This window comes from Pieris rapae, chromosome 10 (genome assembly GCF_905147795.1).
Source record: "Pieris rapae chromosome 10, ilPieRapa1.1, whole genome shotgun sequence".
NCBI classification, from domain to species: Eukaryota; Metazoa; Arthropoda; class Insecta; order Lepidoptera; family Pieridae; genus Pieris; species Pieris rapae.
In genome coordinates, this window is record NC_059518.1 from 4,479,746 (window position 1) to 4,501,687 (window position 21,942).

The 21,942-nt window shown below is 34.8% G+C and overlaps 1 protein-coding gene across 1 annotated transcript in view; it reads left to right on the top strand.

Moving 5' to 3' along the window:
• The first annotated feature begins 224 nt into the window (after positions 1-224).
• LOC110994176 overlaps positions 225-21,942 on the top strand; it is a 70,184-nt gene continuing 48,466 nt past the window's right edge. Inside the window, exons 1-2 of the mRNA XM_022260695.2 lie at positions 225-477; positions 13,074-13,530. Of these exons, the coding sequence (XP_022116387.2) occupies positions 396-477; positions 13,074-13,530 (539 nt within the window). The 5' untranslated portion in view covers positions 225-395. The remainder of the gene's footprint in view (positions 478-13,073; positions 13,531-21,942) is intronic.

Sequence of the window (21,942 nt, forward strand, 5' to 3'; positions counted from 1 at the left end):
TACCATGACTAGTACAGTATGTAGCAGGTATTGTTGCTATCACGACATGTAAAACATTCCACACTTCACAAAATATTTATAAGTTGTTTATTATATTTCTAAGAACTGAAAAGCTTCAATAAGCGCGATCAATGTGCTACGGATTTTCCAAATGCTACACGCTACGAATTTAGCTACGAAAATATTTTTCATATTCGCATTTAAAATGTTTAGTCCCGCGCGAACTCTTGAAAGAGACGGATGTGTTATCAACGCTCTGTTTCCGCGCCCGTTCGCGTTACGTAAATTGGATTTAGATGTCGATGAGTTAATTCGATATTGCAAAGCCGCTTATATTTTTCAGACTTGTGTGTCCTTGTGTTGAAAATGTCCGCGAAGGATGATATTTTGGAAAAATGTTGAAGACGTTTTATACGCGATGTTTGTTTTGTTTGCTGTGTATCGCCTATTATTTTTACGGGACTGATGGGTTAATAGGTAAAAAATCATTAAACATCCTTTTTATTTTTAAGATAACATATAAGTTATAGGCACACGAGTGTCCAGCCAGGTAAAGTTATCTTTTAAAGTCCCAAATATTAAGACTTATAAATTGTAAATCAATATAGTATACCTAATATTATCCGGTTTTAAGTACCACTAAGTAAATTTTTTTGCAATACATTCTATGATTTGAATGTTTCAAATTAATATTATGAAAGCGTTATTTTTTGGGACTTTGATATTGTTATACATGATACAATTTCCTAGATTTTTTTTAATATTCTATCATTGTTAATGTTTAAGTTATGAAAATGAGTATACATATATAGAAATTAAAAATAGCTGTTAGGTCAGTAACAAATAATAGAGCTTAAGTCAGTTTATACAAGTTGATGTGTTCATCCTTTAATCATCATACTCTGCAACTACATCATCAATTTAAGATAAAATACAGTTTTAATCGATTTAAGTCTCTTCACAAGGCGCCTTTGCATAACGCAATGCTACATTTTGTTTTATGATTTTAACTACGTAAAAAACGCGTTAGTTTATCATAAAAGTCTTTATTAATACTGATTTATGTATTTTTCTACTTAGTAGCATTAAACGTAAAACAATACTAGTTGTCAAACAATAATTTTATGCGTTTTGTGGTGGGATTGTTATTTCATATTTCTGTCCTCGGTGTATTTTGATCTCTCGTTACACAATTATTTGTATTCTACGATTGTACTTAAATGCTCTATGGTCGCACCTCAACAAAGCGTGGGCTATTTTATGAATTATTTAAAGGTGCATCTACTATTAGTAGAATAAACTTAAAAACAACTTCACAAATCCAATGACCATCACTGAGAAATAATTATTTCACCAGAAAACGAACTCCCAAATTTGGGTTGTACGCTTTGTGGCCAGGATTTAAATTTGTATTAACTAACCACACACACATCCACAAAAATACATTTATATACCCATATATACTTGTTTGTTTATATTAGTTTTTTTAAATGTAAATAAAAAGTCTTAGCATTTCTCAAATTGCATTTTAATTTTTACTTGATTGTCTACATTCTATATTTTATCTCTATCGTCAAAGATGTTTTTTTTAAATGGGTATAGTATACAGCAGCATACAAGATTCACCCGAATCTTGGACACATGTTGGAAAAGTAGTTTCGGATGTTCGCCTTAACTTGGAAAAGTGCTAGAAACTTTTTGTATTAAGTTGAAAACGAGAAACATTTTACTAACAAGTTTTATAATAAAAGATACTGTGTAGTAGCATATCAAAAAGTCGTTGCCCAAACGAAACAGGCTAGAACACTTTAATCGTAATAATCGAAAATGTCGTCTACCCACTGGATACCCAGGTATCCCATCATCCCATTTCTGCCTCCTTTCAGCAAAACGCGTTATGGCCAAAACTCACCGATATCTAGATTAAGCATTCTGTTAATCAAGCTAGGTCTGGATATCCATAGTTGCACCTCTCATACTTTAAAATCAAATATCCTTTATTTTATACATTTTTTTTTATATTTATGAGCCGATGTATCTTTTCGCTCTTCGTGTTTGTTGTGATTGGCCATTAATTGTATTTTGTTTTTCTTACGTAATTTATCAGTGTGCCTTGGCAAGCTTTTGTAAATAAATAAATTGTGGAATTGGACATTAATATGTGTTCTTTGAGCTGTGTTGGCCTCAACTGTTCAACGTGTTCGATTTCGCGCGTTCAATTCTATGTCTTGGTGCGAATTCATCGGCAATTCAAACTGGCATGCCAATATCATATAGTCACTTCTTTCTTGTCTCTTTTCTTCTGTGTAAAACCCAAACAAAATCCGGCATGCCTTAGGCACAGAAGGCTGATTACTTGATCAGATCTAACAGATAGTTTCATCGACTACAAACTCGTGAAAGCTCTGTAAGTAATTAATGATAATGACCCTGATGTATGAAATAGGCCAAGCCTCCTAATTTGATGGACCCAAATGAAATTGCCTACTATTAATTGTCACCGCTGATCCAGGTATGTAATGTCGTAAGTAAATAATTCAGACAATTTATACCTTCATTTGTGATTATAGTGATTTTTTTACTATCCTATACATATCTTGAGTATTATTAAAGTATATGATCACTTTTTAATTTTATATCTGAAACATATAAATAAATTATATTGTTTTTAATCAAATTCTTCGTTTGTTATCGGACCAGTAGCGTTAACCGACACAAGACTTAAAACGTATAAAGCATATGACGTAACTACCAAATATTGGGATGGTCTGTAGTCCTCTGACGTATCAGACTACGTTTCATTATTAATTTTCATTTATAGGCAAATCATGCATTAGCCGCCTGTGTACAATATTAAGTTATTAATTGTTGTTGATACAAAAATTTAATTTAAAACGCTAAGTTATGCTGGTTCACAACGTATTATGTAACTTCTATCTAAGCCTCTAAGCTCCGTCACGTATAGGCTACTTTGTTGGTTATGTAATAACAATTTGGTTTAAATTCCTGTCTAAATTTAATATATTGCTCTAATTAAGAAACTTTTGCAATAGCGTTCAAAAGTATATGTGTAATGTGCGTTTATTTATTGCATTCATAGACGGGTATTTGTTAATAAAATTGAAAATACTGTTTGCTAGATAGAGAATAGATCGGCGGCAAATAATGGTACTTATTCATTTTTCTATAAACTTCATTTAAATTTGATTATATGGATTTTAAATATCTATTTATTTCGAGTAAAGGACTCTTTATCTTGGGGTTTGTCAATAAACTAGGGTGAAATCTATTGTGATTTTTTTATCTGTATCGATTTATTGCAATTCGACTAGCCGTTCGCGTTTTGGTGTGATTCCAAATTGCGTGTTTATATATTGAATTGAGGACTGCATATTCTGATTTTTAGTATATGATGTAATTCTTGTTATTTAGAATTCTTAAGCACTTATTATTAGTCGCCTTCAATACTAAGATTTTGCATCGATACAAGAAAAAAATTAATGTTAATTACTATATCATTTTTAAAACATTAGTGGGCGCATTATAAAATCACTTTATAAACAGGCCTTGAGGCCTTCTTCTAGTGGTTTAGTACAAATACTGCATAGTGTCGGGAATACAAAAATTCCGATCACAATGTTTGTGCAAATGCAGTTTTAAAAAGTGCGAATGGAATCGCGCCAAGATTTTTCTTACGAAGTTATTGAACGGAATAATGTTTATTTTTATATAATAGGTAAACATTTTGTATATTCGTTTTCAAAGAAATGTTTTATTTGCGAGTGATTGGGTTAAATTACATTTGTGGTAGTAAATGTATATTTAGACATGTATTTTTTACGATGTACAAAAGTTAGATGAAAAAAACAAAACAATGTTTTATTTTACTTTGTTTTTTTAAAGAAATTTATTGTATTAGTAACTTTTACACAATAATACGCTCCATAGCTTAGTGGTAAAAGTTTCGCGGTAAAAGAACTTCAATTCTCGTCATAAGGTTAGTTTAGAAGATAGCTTAGCCTTAAAAGCTCAATGTTATTTATAGTCAAGGAAAGGACAAAACATCTTCAAAATAGTTACAATATCATAGAACATATTCTAATACTAACACAATAAGTTAAAAATATTTTTTATACATATTCTAGAATCTAGAACGTAAAATAATGTATGCAGAAATTCGTCTGCCCTCTCCAAGGAATGACAGCTAATATTAAATTATTATTATTAGTATTTATAATTTATTCATTTTAACGAAGTTATCTGTGAGCATACAATAACATACATCACCTGACACCGCCCATTGTCACAACATTTGTACAAAGTGTTCACTATTCTTGACTAAGCCATTAATCTTGGCTGCATCCGGAAGATACGGATGACATGTATTGGAAATCGCAATATCATTCAGAATAGGTATTACGTATACTTGGGTATAAATTATTAATTTAGTCTAAATTAATCTTCTTATAGTGTCTGTTATCATTCGGTAAACTAGTCTATTTGGTTCCGTGAATGTTCATGTCCATGTTCATCTTCTAGGTTTTAGAAATATTTCTGCATCGTTTATTGTTTTTAAAGGGTAGATCTCTCTTTCTTAACCGCAAAGGTTAGGTATGTACATTCGTAAAAACAATCTAAGACTGATTAAACTCTTATAAAAAGGGGAAGGGGTGTGTTAGTATAGTAAAGAATGTTTTGTCTATGGTTAAAAAAGCATCAATCTCCTATGATACAATTCAAATTTTATTCCGTATGAGGACAGTCATAAACAAAAATGTCCTGTCATCTACTACAAAAAGGTTTTCCTCTACATTTTGTAGACGATATTGTACAACCATTCCTATGCTATGGTTTTTTTATGGGTATTATATATCTATATTATAGTATGCATGGTTAGAATTATGTTAGAGTGTAACTTGTCTGTTTGGACTTCGCAAGAAATCAAAAACAGTCTTTTGTTATCTTATTAGTAATGTATTTTTGTAAGTAAATCTTTAGCAGGAGGTATTGTGTAACGTGTATTTATATATTATTAACGCACATATAAATAACAGCAACATTTATTAATGGTGGTTATTTAAGTTAATTTTCTGTTATATCTATATTTTTAATTCGATACTGTATCGTAGCCAGGATGCTGTATATTAATCAGGACATGTACTACCGTCTCTTGAGCGTTATGTTTCAAGGAGAGGCTTCATTTTATTTATTTTCGATTGATTTCTTAAGGTACCGTGAGAAGTGCCCTGTCAACATCTGTGTTAGTTGTTGCTGCTGTATCGTCATTTATATATGTGTGTTTCCATTTTTCAAACGTGTGCGCGGAAGTTTTCGTAAATGTAGAGAATTTGTACACAGCTTCCACTTCTACCATATGAGATATATAAGATTGAAAGAACATCTATTTGTAATATGTTCAGTTTTTTTTAATTATATATTGTTTGTATTCTTGAAAAACAATGTAAAAAGGTCGTTTTGTACAACCATAATTTTGCCTGCACCAATTACTCTTTTGTTTCTAGTACATACATATCTATAGTTTTTTCTAAGATTATTCTTCGAAATAATTGTGTGTCTGTTCTTTTTAAAAATAGATTAAACCAACATTTGAATCTGTCAATTTATTCGGAACGTGTGAAGGGTCTTTCTCGTCGTTAACAGACAAATACAATTAATCATGTTACGTTAAGCCATTTTGTGGAACTCGGTCAATACACGTGTCACGTGAGTTATGGTTGAATTATCGTTGTGTTGTAAAATTAAAATTCTATTTCATTTGATATCGTAAAACATTAAAATTTACATTAGATATAAGGTAAAATAAAGTTGTGGATTTCTTTATGTAAATTGATTAATGACGTTTTGAATTAATTCAAATCAATGAAATGCCCAAACAAAGATCTTTAACATAGGTTTGCTACATTCGACCACAATGTGGAACCGCTGATAGCTGCGGAAAGAAGTATATAAGTATATTCTGAACCAATTTGGCTTGGGGTCCTTCAAGAAAAGAGCGTACCAATTCTTAAAAGGCCGGAAAAGTACGCGAGTTTTTTGACAACGGCAGTATCACATCACATGAGCCTCCTTATTGATTCCTGTTACAAACTCTTTTTATATTGTTTTATGACAATATTGAACATGTTGGAAACTAATACTTGAAGTTTACAGAGCTTAAGTATAATTTTATAAACTTAAGAAGTAGGTACCTAACTTGGTAAAACTTATTGAGGGAGTATTACTAAAGTTAGATTAAACTAAGATTGAATATCAGGAAATTTCTACTACTATTATACGATAGCCTTACGTTGACCAAAGTTCAAAAACCATTTCGAATTACTGATTATAGAAGCTAAAAATTATTTTTGATTCTGTTGAGAATTTGCTTTTTAAAATTAAACCTGCCAAAACGATTCTCTAGACAAGATGGCGTCGTACCAGTCTTTATGACGTACCCTGCCTGCTAAACAAACATGTTTACGTGTTAATTGTCATAATAAAATAACACAATATAAACTTGACTTGGCTGTATGGACTAAAGTCCTTTGCCTTTCCCATTAGGGATAAATTGAAAAAAAATAACACAATATAATATTATAACCCATTAAAATCCATCCGCCGAAATTAAACACTTAAGACAGTATACAGAAAGGCGAAGATATATTAATTTCAAGCATTACTTGCCTTACTAGTCATCGTCGATTCGTCTAATCTGCGTCTATTTTGTATTATGTGACTGACGTATGAAAATATTTTTATTAAAATTGTAATTATAAATTGTGATTTTTTTAATCCTAAATGTTGTGTACGGTTTGTTGATTGTTGAAATTTAAGCCAATTAAAATTTCTAAAATATCTGCAAAAATTTAAAGTAAGAAAAGAAAAAGAAAGATTAATAAAAAGGTCATGAGTAAAGCCAAAATTATCATAATCTATAAACGTAGCAATAAATGTATCAAATTATTACAATTTTGTTTTTTTTTATTTTAAGAACAGTTTCAATGTTTGTACTTACGAATTCAATGTTCATTCCCTTGTAACGTATCTTATTTTTTATTTACCTTAATGGTGGCTGTGAATCTAGTACCATTTTAATAATTGATTAAAGGGAGCCGATTGCATAGCTTTGGGAGGGCGTGTTGTTTTTCTATATTTTGTGAGCCCTTAATAAAGTGAAGACTGATCATTTGATTTCATAATTTTAATTTTTGATCCAAAGTTATTATGTTACAATATTATCTCAAAGTAATCATTATCAAAGCCTCCAGACCACGTTATGCGTTGGTTTACTAAGCTAATATTTTAAAGTTATCTATTATTGACCAGAAACAAAGTTTCAAATATTATTTTTAACATGTACATTCAGTCACATTCAGTCGCAATAAATGTATGCTTAGCCTTTGTTTCGCAATCTTATGCCACCTATAATATATGACAATATATAAACATATCATTTTTGTATCAAAATGTTTACTTATGAAGTTGAATGTGAAGTGAATTAAACTTTCTACATTCTAGAGTTTCACCGCTTCGTTGTTGGCATACCTACATGCCGCACTGGACGATTTGGTTTGTCGTTTCTTATAAAAACAGCGAAGAAATTTGATTGGAACTTTTTGCCCCCTTCAATCTTCCCTAGACAATTTAATATGGTTTCATTCAAATCGGCAGTTAAATAGGCATCTCCTGGATAGGCATGTCCTCTAATAGGCCACATCTGATTTGACATCAGGTGAGACAACGTAAAAAATTCCATTACATAGTTCAATCAATTCAGAGGATAAACAAACTGGAAAGACTTAGGGCCTGTTTCACAATGTCCGGATAAGTTCCAAATAAGCTATTTGTTACTTATTGGTATGATAAATAGTATTTTTGCGTTTCACGACTGTCAGATAGCGCTATACGTCATGAAATTCGAAGTATCTTATTTGGAACTTTTATCTTTCGAATAATTTATGTGCTGCATAGCTATTTGGCACTTTATCCATACATTGTGAAATAGGCCCTTAATATAATTATAGATATTTAAATTCACAATATTAACTCAAGTTTATTCAAGCTAAGCTACCTCAGCAAAATGGTAAAAAGCTTGATAAAGCTGCAGTCTCTAACGTCCGTGCTTATCAGAGCTTTAGGAAGAACTTCAACTTGTTTCCATTATATAACACGATACGGTGTGAATTCAGAATCATTTTCTGTATTTATTTTGTTTACTGTGTGCGAGTTCTTCAGCAAAATTTGCACTTAAGTAGTTCTTAGAAATCTATTCACGGATCAACTGAGCTAAAGTGGCAAAACTGTGTTAAATTATTACATTTCACAAGATTATGAATATGTGCGATATGTTATGGTAAAGGGCACTGCAAAGCTTTTCCCTTAAGAGTTCAACTTAGTTTGAAATATTTAATATCATAAATATTCCGTATATTTTATTTTTTAAAAGCCGGCGAACACGGCTACTCTACCAACACATGTGGGTATATAAAGGAAAAATTACAAGATTTAGAGAGACAAGAACTTATAGGCAAACGTCACAATTACGAAAAGTCAATGTCAAAAAAATTAAAAACTAAGGAAAAATTAATATCAAAGGGTGACAAATATGAACTTTCAGAACATGCTCGATAATCCGAATGTTCAATCGAAATCGGAGCGTTTTGGGCTAAAACGCGTTCATCTGAATGATGATAATAATGTAATATTATTTTGCCATTTCCTTTTAATATTTTCGGGAAGAATTTAGTGACGTTTGGTTAGTTTTTTATCCATTCCACGATGGAAACAAATATGTTGTATCTATACCCTCATTCCTAGGGTAGCACCCTCAACTACTTACGTTCTGTACGACGAATTGATTTCTACAGCTCCCTTCACAAAATTTTGACAATACGAAGTCTGTACAACAAGTGCTTTTGTTAGATGTAAAACGTCTTCATGTTAAGTCGCGATTATGAATATTGAGGGAGTTGCGATGCATGTGTGTACATCTGCTCAGTAGTGATGAATTCAGTATTCAGTTGTTATAAAAAATGTTTTAAATATTAAATATATAATACTAAATATATTAAGCGATTTTTGTTCTAACAAGTACAATAACAACAATCGATTTTCAAAAGTGAAATATATCTACGAACACTGTACAGTCATTGTATTCATAATATTTTCTGCGTCAGTATCAATAAAGCTCAACCGAATCCGAACTACGAAGGTTGGAGAACTTCATTTCTAGTGTTCATATCAATTTATTCCATCTAGGCTATTAAAGGCATTGTGTCAGTTTGTTTTACGATCGTCATTGATTCGGGGCGCCAACATTTAGATAAGTGCCTCCTACAAAATCGTAGTATGTAGGGCTTTAGAAGGGTTAACTGTCTGGCTTGGCTATGCCTAGGTAAATGTTTTGACTAGTTGAGAATGGAAACCTACGTCATAATACTCGTAATAACTACCTAAGTATAAACATAAACATACTTGGTTCCTTATAGTTATATAATCATTAGTTTAGAAAAAAAACAACTATGGCTGTTAAAATTGAATGTAATTAACGAGAGATAATGATTTCAGCATTTTATCTTTCGTATTTAAGTATACACCTAGATACGATATCCGTTGAGACTGAATTTTTTTTTAAACGTCTTGAACGGATTTTAACACATTAAATAGATTAGGGTTATTTTGCATACGAAAAAAATAAAGTGCTTTTAAAATGCGGAGTCTTAAATTTTATGTGTTAAAAGAGTAAAGACCTTGTAAGTTAAATTATGCGACATCACGTTTTAGGAAGACGTCCAAAACTAACTTGGCAGCAAAGTACAACCTTGCCACAAATTAGGGATGTTAATTTACTGGCAACATTGGCGAAAATTGTACTAAAATACAACTTTTATTTATGCTTTTTCATCAAGACATACAAAAAGAATAACATTTTATGTCTTGAATACCAATATATTGATTACATCAATAATAATACATGTGAATTCTGAACAATTATTTTAATTCAATTTTCGATTGAGCTACTTGAAATCGCAATGCATTTTTAAATCAAAATGCGTCATATCGTTCATGTTAAATTATAATTGAGAGGTTAAAATACGAAATATCCCTTTATGCAACAGTCTTTTAACAAATTAAAGCAAATTATTCTCTAACTCCTTAATTTAACGTTTATTTTCTTGTCACATTAATCTCATGTCGAAGATTAATCCATCCAATTTTGATAGAGCTCTCAAAAAGGGTTAATTCAACAACGATTCAACAAATGAGGGGTCATTATTAACTGGTGATGTCAACAAATGGCGTTGTTTGAGATGGTTGCCATGGAAACGTTTGATCCAAATTGGGAGTGCTTGAGGGTAAAGCTAAGGGAAAGAGATAACTATAGAGCACAGGTTAAGAATGAAAGAGATAGACAATGAGGGTTATTTTGCAATGCACACTGCTACTGCTAAATTACATTAGTCTGACTGCTCCCAATCTGTGCATGTATAATAACTGGCCTTTGCTCTAGTATTATAGGATAATTGTCCAATGTCTGCAGTAGCTCTGTTAAATATTCATTAAGTCTGTATTAAACGTCAATGATTATTAAACAATCACTACTTACACAGGGTACAACCTAAATTAAATTTAAAGTAACATAATATAATATAATTAAGCATTCCAGTATAATAAATATTTCATTATCCAATCATGGGATGTCACAAACACAGACACACAGACTTTGTTATTTATTAAGCCTTGCCTAGCCTAAATTATTTATATACAAAATATGAATGTAGTATTTTTATCACATGTTAATTTTAAAATAAATTATGATATTACATACTCTTAAAATAAAGTATTTATTCATATTAATAAAATAATAAAACTCAAGGTAATACTTGTACTGCTTATGAATATTTCACAATGTTTCTTTCTAATTTAAATATTAACTGATGTCTGTTATATGACCAAAAATCTTTTATGTTGGAGCTGTTTAATTAATTCCAAATCCGGGATTAAGCTGAGTTTATAATACTTTGTTAACTAAGCCAAAAAGGTCCGAAAGTTTGTATACTAAGGTTGTGTAGAAATTTCTTTTTATGAATTTTAATAATGAGACTCTCAGTACGTAGAATGCCGTTTTAAAGCTTAAAATATTTTTTTCTAATACCCTCTATAAAAATATTCAATAATCAAATGTGTCAATTTGTTGGATCGATCGTTAAGTTTGAAATGCTCTCTCATCGACTCAATTCATGCGACTGCACCGGACATCTTCTCTTCTCATTCGGTACGCTCTTGCCAGAGCGGTCGTGATTGCTATGTGGTAGAAGGCGCAAATGTGATGCGCTTCACGACGTTCCGCCACCGCTGCCTATAGTCATCCTGCTGCACTGATTCAGTGATTCTCCTACGGCGGACCTAATCTGATTAGTCCAGCGTGTAGGTGATCTGCCGCGCGGTCTAGTGCACCGGACATGCGGATTTAAAATTAACGTGACGGACGACAGTGATAATAACAATCGCTCCGAATTTGCAACTACAATTTTATTCATCATAAAAATCAAGAAATCAAGATCTTCTCGAGGAAGGGAATTCAATTGAATCGAAAAACATTTTTCCGAAATACCTTTCTTACCGTGTGAGGAGAAATCGAGAGTACCAGACTACTGAACCAGAATTAGGTCAACTATCTTATCCAATTATCATAAAACAAGAAACGTATTTCGCTATAAAGAAAGGTATAAAAATTTCCATTAGCTTTCACCGTTACACGTTTAAAAATGTATGAATCGTAAAGTTCTTTAAAATAGCAGCGAGTTCTAGATTCATATGAATTCAGTCAATAAACTCGAATTAAGAAAAAAGATGTAATTTTTTTGCAATTTATTTTTCATCTCCACACCAACATTGGGTTTTGCACCTTAGTAATTTTATAATTTGTCAGTAGTCATAGTATCTTATCTATAGAAGGCGTGTTATGGTTTTCGTAATTTTGTATGGTTCAAGCCTCGGAACCCCAGAGTAGTTCATGGCATTAGCATTTTTAATTATGGCCCGCACGGTTTGTGCATTTGGCATTATCTTAGAAATACAAAATTCATTAATAATTTCTTAGTAAGTAAGTAGTAAGTTTAAGAGATTGCTGTATTTTCTTAGCTCCTTCACTATCTTCCTTTAAATTACCTGTCCACATCGTTTCTCTTACTTTCGTACTAGGTAACAACTGACGTGATACTGATCTTGAATTAGATTATCGTGTTTCATGTGCACCTTTTCATTTTTTGTTTTTCACGTATCATGTATCAGTTGAGTTTTTTTATTTTATTTTTGTTTAGTTTCTTCTTAATCACCATATATAACATGTATTTCTTAACACTTCTTGCCAACCTTATATAATTTAAAACATTTTTTTTCTTTACTCACAGTGGTTGCCTGGAAGAGATCGCTCGAAAGCGATAAGGCCGTCAGTTGCCCTCCTTTTCATTTAATTATGTTCAATTTTTATATTGTAATATAACGAAGTGTTAATAAATAAATACACATTTTTGTGTCAATGCATAAAATCTATTTTGGGACAGTTTTGTGTTAGGAATATGTCCTGAATCATTAATATTCGTTGAACGTAATGTAGGTTATAGGATTTAAACAGGAAGAGCGCATTAGTTAAAAAATCAATCAAATCATTCTAACGGGTTTTCCATACAGTTATTTTTTTTTATAAGGAGGAGACGTTATATTACCTATACTTACCGTTAGTTACCTTTTGTCAGAGATAAATTAATAATATGATGACTTTGATTATGAACACGACAAACTGCAATATTTTGATAGTTTTCTTATTAGGCTTAATTTTGGCTTTTGTATTAATAATTATATTTTTCAAAATCTTCTTAGCCCAACTAAATAATTGACATTATAGTTTAAATATATTATAGTAGAATAAAACATAATTTTAAATATGTTTTTCCTGTCATACTTACTTTTGTTCAACTATTTGAGCACAGAAACCCAATTATCACTGTCCTTACAACATCTGTCTGGCTCTTTGAGGGTTAATTTTGATTTATTTTAAATATTTTTTACAGAGATCGTTGAAGAACAACGTTGCCATGACTACGAGTTTCGATTGACGTGTCGTGAGTTGGACACGCATATTGCAGTCCTAGAAGCCTGGTACACAACCCTTGAAAATTACTATCGAAACGATACATTCACTCACGCCAATCTGATCAAAACTCAAAATGACTCGGAACTCGACAAAGTGTATATCTATTCTAGTCCTAAACATAACGGAGTGTTCGAGTTGACAAATCACACATTCGAGAACTACACAAATGTGAATACTTCCTTCGAGTTCGACTCGAGAATTGAGAGTGTAAATGAGACAGTGGAGAGTGTTGATATGTCGGTGGATTTTGTAAATGTGACGTGTAGTGCAGTGTCATTTGCGAGAAGTTATGCCAGCTGGCGAGAAGGAGATAAGCGCCGACGAATGCGTTCCAGAGATCTTTCGTACAACTTGCGAGCGCCATTGAGTTATAGGTATGTGAACAATCATTTAATATCTGTTATTCAGTTTTAAGAAGTTCATTCTCATTATAAACCTACATGTCATTTAAGTGAGATTTTTGAAGTTATACTTCTTTAGGCGCGTTATGAAAAATTGATGAGAGTAAAGTTTTACGATGCGCGCGCACCGTGACACAAAATTAACAGAATGAAGTTGCCCACTAAATCGCTCATTAAGTTGAGGAAAAAATGCTACCAACAAAACGGAAATGGAACTTTGTAACGCATGTACTCTATAACTGCATTTGAGTCCATCTACAAAAATTGTTTGCAGGTGTATTCAAAACGGGTCCACTATATTAACCATCGTTAACTTCTTAAGGGTTCAGCAGATACAGATTGCCGATGCAGCATATAAAAAAATTATTGCTTTTACAATGGCCAAACTGACAGAAGGCTCATATGTAACCATGAAGTATACCATGAAAAGTTAACTTAAAATTAACTACTATTAAGTATGATTTATAAATAATATATATTTATTTTATTGATTTTTTTCGAACACACGAACATAGTATCAATAGTCAATACATAATACACTAAGACTGATAATGAATATTACCTTAGTTTTTTACCAGCAAAGTAGAAAATTATGTCAACATAATATTACTTATTGTAAAGTCGCACTCTACATATGTATATATGTTTATTGATTAACATAATATATTTCTTATTCATATGTATCCGTGCAAAAACCTTGGCAAGAATTTTGCAAATATGTATATGTATTTGAATCAATCCCTCTATAAATTTGGGAAGTTAGTAAATTAAACTGCTACCTACGCCCAACAATATACTTGACTACACCAAAACATTTTTTGCATTAAAAATTTGTTTGTCATTCCTCAGAAACAACGATCTTTCACTTCTGACGCGCCATCGTTATATCTAATATCCGCCCGGATCAGCAAATTCTAGTAATTGCGTTCCTTTTGTTTTCTTCGCATGATTGACATTATAAGCGATTGTTCATAAATGACTAGGTAATGCTACAGATCATAATTTTATCTACCATAACTATAACTACACAATTTTTTTTTATATTTATCATCGCATAGTCTTTAAGTGTTTCGGAACTTTTAAGGTCTGAACACTGGGGTGATTATTTAGTTATTCACGTTTTTCAATTTTATCTAGAAGAATATGTATTTGGTAATTATATATATAACTAGCTGACCTGGCAAACGTCGTCTTGCCAAACTACTACCTTTAACTCAGCGCCATCTGTTAGAATTGTATCAAATAATAAACAAATGTTAATGTTATCGTAATTTTAGTAAGGATGCCTATTTTTTTGAAAATGAAATATAGCCTATGTCACTCAGGAATGATGTAGCTTTCCAACAGTGAAAGAATTTTTCAAATCTGCCAAGTAGTTTCGGAGCCTATTCAATTCATATAAACAAACAAACAAAAAATCAAACCTTTCCTCTTTATAATATTATATTATATATATAATAAAAGGATAAAATAGAATCTGATACCAGCTGATTTATAATTTTCAGTGGGTCTAAAATTGCTATATAACTAATGTCCTACAGCGACCACGCCAGTCATAAATATCTGCATATCTGACTCTTTTATCACAGCGTTAGCACAAATAAGAGACTAGATTGAGTTAAAAGAGTGCAAATAGACTGATTTAGTTTTATGACTAAATTTTGCTTATTTTTTTGAGGTAGTAGTGCATTTGCGAATCTCCTGCCACACCAGAATCTCTGCTATTCAGACTGGAAGAGCATTAAACATTTAATCATCTCGGGTAGTTCATGAAAGTCGCTCTATCATTCTAGCGGGGTCATAGTGTCTAGGTGGAAACTAGTACAATATGTAAGTTTTATGTTGTAATGACTGATCAAAAATAACAAACAAAATTAAAATTAACAACTCCAATAATTATGACTTAACGAGCTACAAAAATGTATGTAATAAAAACTCAATATTATATTTAAATAATTTAAATACAGTAGTAAATAGTTTACTACTGTATTTTAAATAATTTTGTGTTTATTTGAAAGTAAAATTATTCAGATTATGCAATTAATTATTATTCACATTGCGTTGAGGCCGCAGCAGACCATTTCCAATTGAAGACAAATTCCCTTGGGTAAGAAAATAAATTCAATATACACTGAGTATACAATAAGAGACTTTAAACTCATCGTGTTGTTATAACAGATATATTTTTACAGGTGCCACGTTTATATATTACATAGTTAAAATTATCTATAATTATTGAAGACATTTTAGAAAAAAATTAAGAACTTCGCTGTTATTATGTAAAAAGATTGTATCCATCATATATTTGGTTCAAAGTGTTTATATTGAATGTAAATGCATTTGTTTATATCATTAAATCGTGAGTCAAGGGTTATCAAAGTTCATAAAATTATGCCGCATTCCCATTTTATACACTATACTGCCGAAACTGTTTGGACTTTAAAACATTTCAACCACATATTCATAAATACATTAAAAGCTTCATAGCTATTTAAATTAATGTACTTGTTTGATAATGTCAAATTATTTGTCCATTAGTGAGCGTGTGGAGGAATTTTGGATAGTTATTATGAAGTGGGTTTAGTAGTGGCAAAAGCAACAATTAAAGTTCATGACGGACTCTGAGGGTAAGGTAAACAGATACACTAATGGCTCGGGTATGTCAAAAAAGCATTGGATGTATGACCGTTATAGATTAAAAAGATCTTACATCTTCATAGTTCAAACTAAGTTTACCAATGGGAATTAGTCTTACGTATAAAAGACTGTATATACCTAGATCAAATTAAAAATCTTTAAACACGAAAACGCGTCTTTACCTCTCACGTACAAAGATGATATCATTTTGACGTGTTCGCTCAATAAACTGTTATTAATAACTCATTACTTCCAAAGCTTATAAGTAAACTCAATGCCTGGCAACTCGAGCAAATATTTGTAGCAATCAATGTACTAATCCCTCGACTATCTTGTACGTGTGCGATCTCGATTTCTATGCCTTATATAGACTAGCTGTTTGCTTCGGATTGCACTGATAAATACCATTTTGTATCTGTATATTAAAATGGAAATAATTAGATTTCACAAAATGCGTAAAATACATATTGGTGTTACGGCGACCCCATCGCCCATTGGTGAAATAACCTGTGAGACATTTTATTTCATCAGCACAATCGCGCAAAATCTTCCCAGTGGGAGTGCCATGCTGTTGCCGGCGTGAAGTGATGCAATAGGTTCGCCTTATTGTACTTTTTTTTTTTTTTTTTTTTTATGGAACAGGGGGCAAACGGGCAGGAGGCTCACCTGATGTTAAGTGATACCGCCGCCCATGGACACCCTCAATGCCAGAGGGCTCGCGAGTGCGTTGCCGGCCTTTTAAGAATTGGTACGCTCTTTTCTTGAAGGACCCTAAGTCGAATTGGTTCGGAAATACTTCAGTTGGCAGCTGGTTCCACAGAGTGGTGGTGCGCGGCAAAAACTGCCTGGAAAAACGCGCAGTTGTGGAACGGCGGACGTCGAGGTGATACGGGTGGAATTTCGTATTCTGCCTCGACGTCCGATGATGAAACTCAGCTGCAGGTATTAATCCGAACAACTCCTCTGAACACTCTCCATGGTAAATGCGGTAGAAGATGCAGAGAGACCCCACATCTCTACGCAACGCCAAAGGATCAAGCCGCTTGGAGAGATTTTGGTCGTCAACGATTCGAACCGCTCTTCGTTGAATACGGTCAAGTGGAAGAAGCTGGTACTGGGGAGCACCCGCCCAAAGGTGGGAACAGTACTCCATGTGGGGCCGAATTTGAGCTTTATATAGTTGCAAGCGGTGGCCCGGAGTGAAGTACCGTCTCGCCCTGCTGAGCACACCAAGCTTTTTGGAGGCTAATTTTGCCTTTCCCTCCAAGTGACCGCGAAACTGAACGTCGTTCGATATGTCAACGCCAAGTATTCCAATGCTGGCTGTGGCTTTAAGGAGAGTGTTTTCGAAAAGAGGAGTAGCGACAAAGGGTGTTTTTTTAGCGGAAAACGCGCAAACTTGTGTCTTTTTGGGGTTAAATTGGACTAGGTTTAGTCTGCCCCAGTCAGACACTCCACATAGTAGGGTTTCTACTTCAGACACAAGTTTGTTCCGGTACTCATCGACATCTGCCCGAGAAATACTTGCCCGGCCAGTGTAAAGAGTGTCCCCAGTGCTGTCATCCGCATAGCAGTGAATGTTGCTAAGTTGCAACATATCATTGATATGCAGAAGAAACAGGGTCGGGGATAAAACACAGCCTTGTGGGACCCCAGCGTTCACGGGTTTAAGGTCGGAACATGCTCCGTCGATGACGACCTTGATGCTCCGATCGGCCAGAAAGCTGGAGATCCAATCGCATAATTTCTCGGGAAGCCCGTAGGCTGGAAGCTTCGAGAGCAGTGCTCTGTGCCACACCCGATCGAAGGCTTTCGCTATGTCCAAACTAACCGCTAGAGCCTCCCCCTTGGACTCAATTGCCTCCGCCCATCTATGCGTAAGGTATACAAGAAGGTCACCAGCCGAACGACCACGACGAAAGCCGTACTGAGAGTCACTTATCAGCTGGTGGCCCTCCAGATACTCCAGGAGCTGGCAATTAATAATGGATTCCATTATTTTGGAGAACAAGGAGGTTATCGCTATTGGGCGATAGTTGGACGGATCGGAGCGATCGCCTTTTTTAGGGATCGGATGTATCGATGCGATCTTCCAGCACTCCGGGACAGTGCCAAGCGAGTACAGGTACCGGAAAAGGCGCGTTAAGACCGGAGCCAACTCAGGAGCACAAGTACGCAGCACAATTGGAGGAATACCATCCGGCCCGCTCGACTTATGTATGTCCAAGGAAGATAATGCTTTACGGACAATGGAATGTAACTTCCGGCATCGAAGAATCACACCGTGAAATGCTCGGTGGTGATCTCCCTTGGTCATCCAAAGTCGAGTTGGACGCGAAGAGACAGCCTAAAAGGTCGGCCTTCTCCTTCGCAGTGTGGGCCAGCGAGTCATCCTCCCTGTGCAATGGTGGAATGGAGGGCTGACAAAAATTCCCTTGGACAGCTTTGGCTAGAGACCAGAAGGCTCGAGTCCCCGAAGGGAGTTGGGCCAATCTCTCGCCAAATCTGGCAATGTGCTCTGACTTTGTTTTAGTGATTTCCCGTTTGAAGGACCTGGAGGCTGAGTTATATGCTTTTTTGAGTTCGCTGGTATTAGCATCACGAGATTTCGCCGCTTCTGCCCATGCCTTAAAGCATTCTCGCTTTCGACGCGAGGCTGTCTTGCAAGAACGCTTAAACCAGGGCTGAGACTTGCCACCGATCGGCACCGCAGAAAAAGGAATAAAGAGTTCCATTCCCTGCAGAACCACTTCGGCGACAGAGGCAGCGACGGAATCTGGAGCTTCAGACGAAAAGCAAATAGGCCCCCAAGGGTAGGACGCAAAGAAAGACCGCATCCCGTCCCAATCTGCTGACTTGTAGTGCCAAATACGGCGAAAACCCAAAAAGCGCGACCGCGAAGGGCGCGTAGATGGCACAGTACTCCGGACCACACAATGATCCGATGAACCCAATGGCGGGTCAACGGAGACTTGATAGTTCTCCGGATGCGAAGTCAGCAGAAGGTCCAACAAAGAGGGTTTATGACCGTCCACATCTGGTATTCGCGTAATCGCAGGGACCATTTGTGTCAGGTCGTAGGCTAAAGCAAAGTCGTGAAAGGATCTTCCCGCGTGATCGGTGGTTTCAGAACCCAGCCAATCGGCATGGTGGGCGTTAAAATCGCCAAGTATCACGATTTCGGCGGTAGGAACCCTTTCAAGCAGGGAATCTGTAGCCATTTGGATGTGCTCGATGAGTCGGTCAGTTTCGTCATTTCCGCTATGGGACCTATACAGGCACGCATAGAATCGCGGATGGTCATCGCAGTCTATGCGGAGCCAGAGGTTAGATAGGTCCCTTCCTTCAAGCGTCCCGAGGCGACGAGAACAGATATCCTCTCTGACGTACACGCAAACTCCCGCCCGCGGCACAAATGAATGTTCCAATTTGTACCCCGGGTAGGAGAGGTAAGAAGTATCAGCCGGGGAGGATATCTGAGTCTCAGTGAGGAAGAATAAGGCCGGCTTCGCAGATTCAAGGTGAAAGTGAACCGCGTTTAGGTTTGAGTTGAGCCCCCTAACATTGGTGAAGTCCACTGTGAGCGTGGAAGGGGTTGCCTTCGGCGAATTCTTCCGTTTGCCCCGAGATCGAAACCTAAAACTAGAACTGGATGTTTTGTTTAGAGCGCAGTTTTTGCCCACCCCAGAATACGAAGGGCAGCCTGTGCATCCACCACCGGATACTGATTGTTCCGATGATGGACGCCCAGAGGGGGATTCTCCACGTGTGGTACCCCCCTGGGGTAATCTTTCTTTAAACTGCACCGTCATACTCTGGGGAAGGGGGGGGGGGATGGGCTCCGGGAGTCTCACTCACCGAACGAAACGCGAGTACAATAAGATAAACCTATTGCATCACTTCACGCCGGTTTTCTGTGAGACAGTGGTACTGCCCCGGTCGTGCCTGCCCATTTGGCTGAAGCCCGAAAGCAACAGCATGGCACTCCCACTAGGAAGGGGGTTGACTGATTGCACTGGTGAAATAACCTCTTTCACAGGTTATTTCACCAGTGGGCGATGGGGTCGTCAGGTCCCTACGCCTAAACTGTACTCTTTACGTTCGGTGATTTCTGGAGCCCACGCCATTCTCTCTTATCCAAAAATATGAAGGCAAGACAGGACACACATAAACATTTTTTTTATTTTTATTAAATGCAATCGAAATTGTTATATCAAATATAAAATCATATTTGATTGTTGATTAATTACAATAAAAGAGATTAAAAAGGTACGCATTACGTTAATTGAGGTCCCATTAAGAATTAGTCCATGAATTTGTCGGGATTTCTTTGTTTCGGATTTTATTAATTGCTTTAACAAGATTTATAGCGCTCTTGTTAAGCTTGAGGTCAACTGTTATTGATTGAGTATTTAAAAAAGCGTCATTAAAGCTCTTCATTCGCCTGTTTTTTTATATAAGTATCAATTTAATATGGAACTTAATGAGTTAAATTTGTATTTAATATCAATGTTTTTAAAGAATTACGAGAATATTTTCGATATCGGAAATCTATGTAGTATTATCGCTTTTGGATACATAATTTATACACAAAACATGAGTTTTGTTATGTTATCAAAATCGCGAATCATTTAATGTAAGTAATGGGTTTTCTATAGAAGTGAAAACGTGACATATAAGACGAAACGACGCGACGGCGCGTTTGATTGCAATTGGTTAGCAGGATTTCTAGTCTAATACGTGATGACAGTTGACACAATACGCTTCGAACTTACCTGTCATATCATCAATGGCTCGGATAACGGATTCCTCTTTAGTCATTTTAGATTCCTACCAGCATAATGTTGTTATCTCTTATGTCACTGTATAAATAAACACGCCAAACTTTAACATATTTTATCCTATGAAATAAAATTGTCGAAGTTTAAAAATACAACATGTACATATAGTTTCACTTAAAAAATTCACTAAAATAAGTTAAAATAGTTTAGGTGTTACGCTATACCGTGTTAGAATTTTCAAAGCGATCATTAATCATGAGTCAAGTAGACTGGTATAGTGTTATTATATTTATACAAGCGTAAAATATTTTTCATTTACTTTAAAATGTTTTCACGTTCTAGTCCAGTGATTAAATAATTCGCATAGTCGATAGACTAATGTTTAATATCGTTCCAGATACTCAGGTAGATTTGTTTTATTTTGAGAGCCGACAAAAATGGGATCGTATTGAATGTACTCGCAGATGTTAGTTATGTTTGGATCTCGAAGTTTTCTAGGGCAATCGAAACATACATCTTTACATATCGGGTGTAGCCGCCTAAACGAGGTGATCGCAATTCACTTTAAGTTGCTTTTACGGTTTCATTTTCATACTATCTGGTTTATAGACCATTACCTAATATGAATATGTGAAATGAGTGAGAAAAATGAGTTAAATTATTGAATCGCCTCTATAAAATTGTATTATACTTTCAAAAAGTTTATTAGTAAGAAAGATTCAACATGCGACTCTCATCAGGGATGATGATGAATCGTAGGTTCGATCCCCGGGTGTTACCAATGGGCATTCTTTCTATATGCCCATTTAACATTCGCTCGAACGGTGAAGGAAAACATCATGAAACCGGCTTGTCTTATAACCCAATAAGTCGACGGCGTGTGTCAGGCAGAGGGGACTGTCCACCTACTTGAATATCAATTTAACTAATGATCATGAAATAGGTACAGAAATTTGAGGCCCAGACC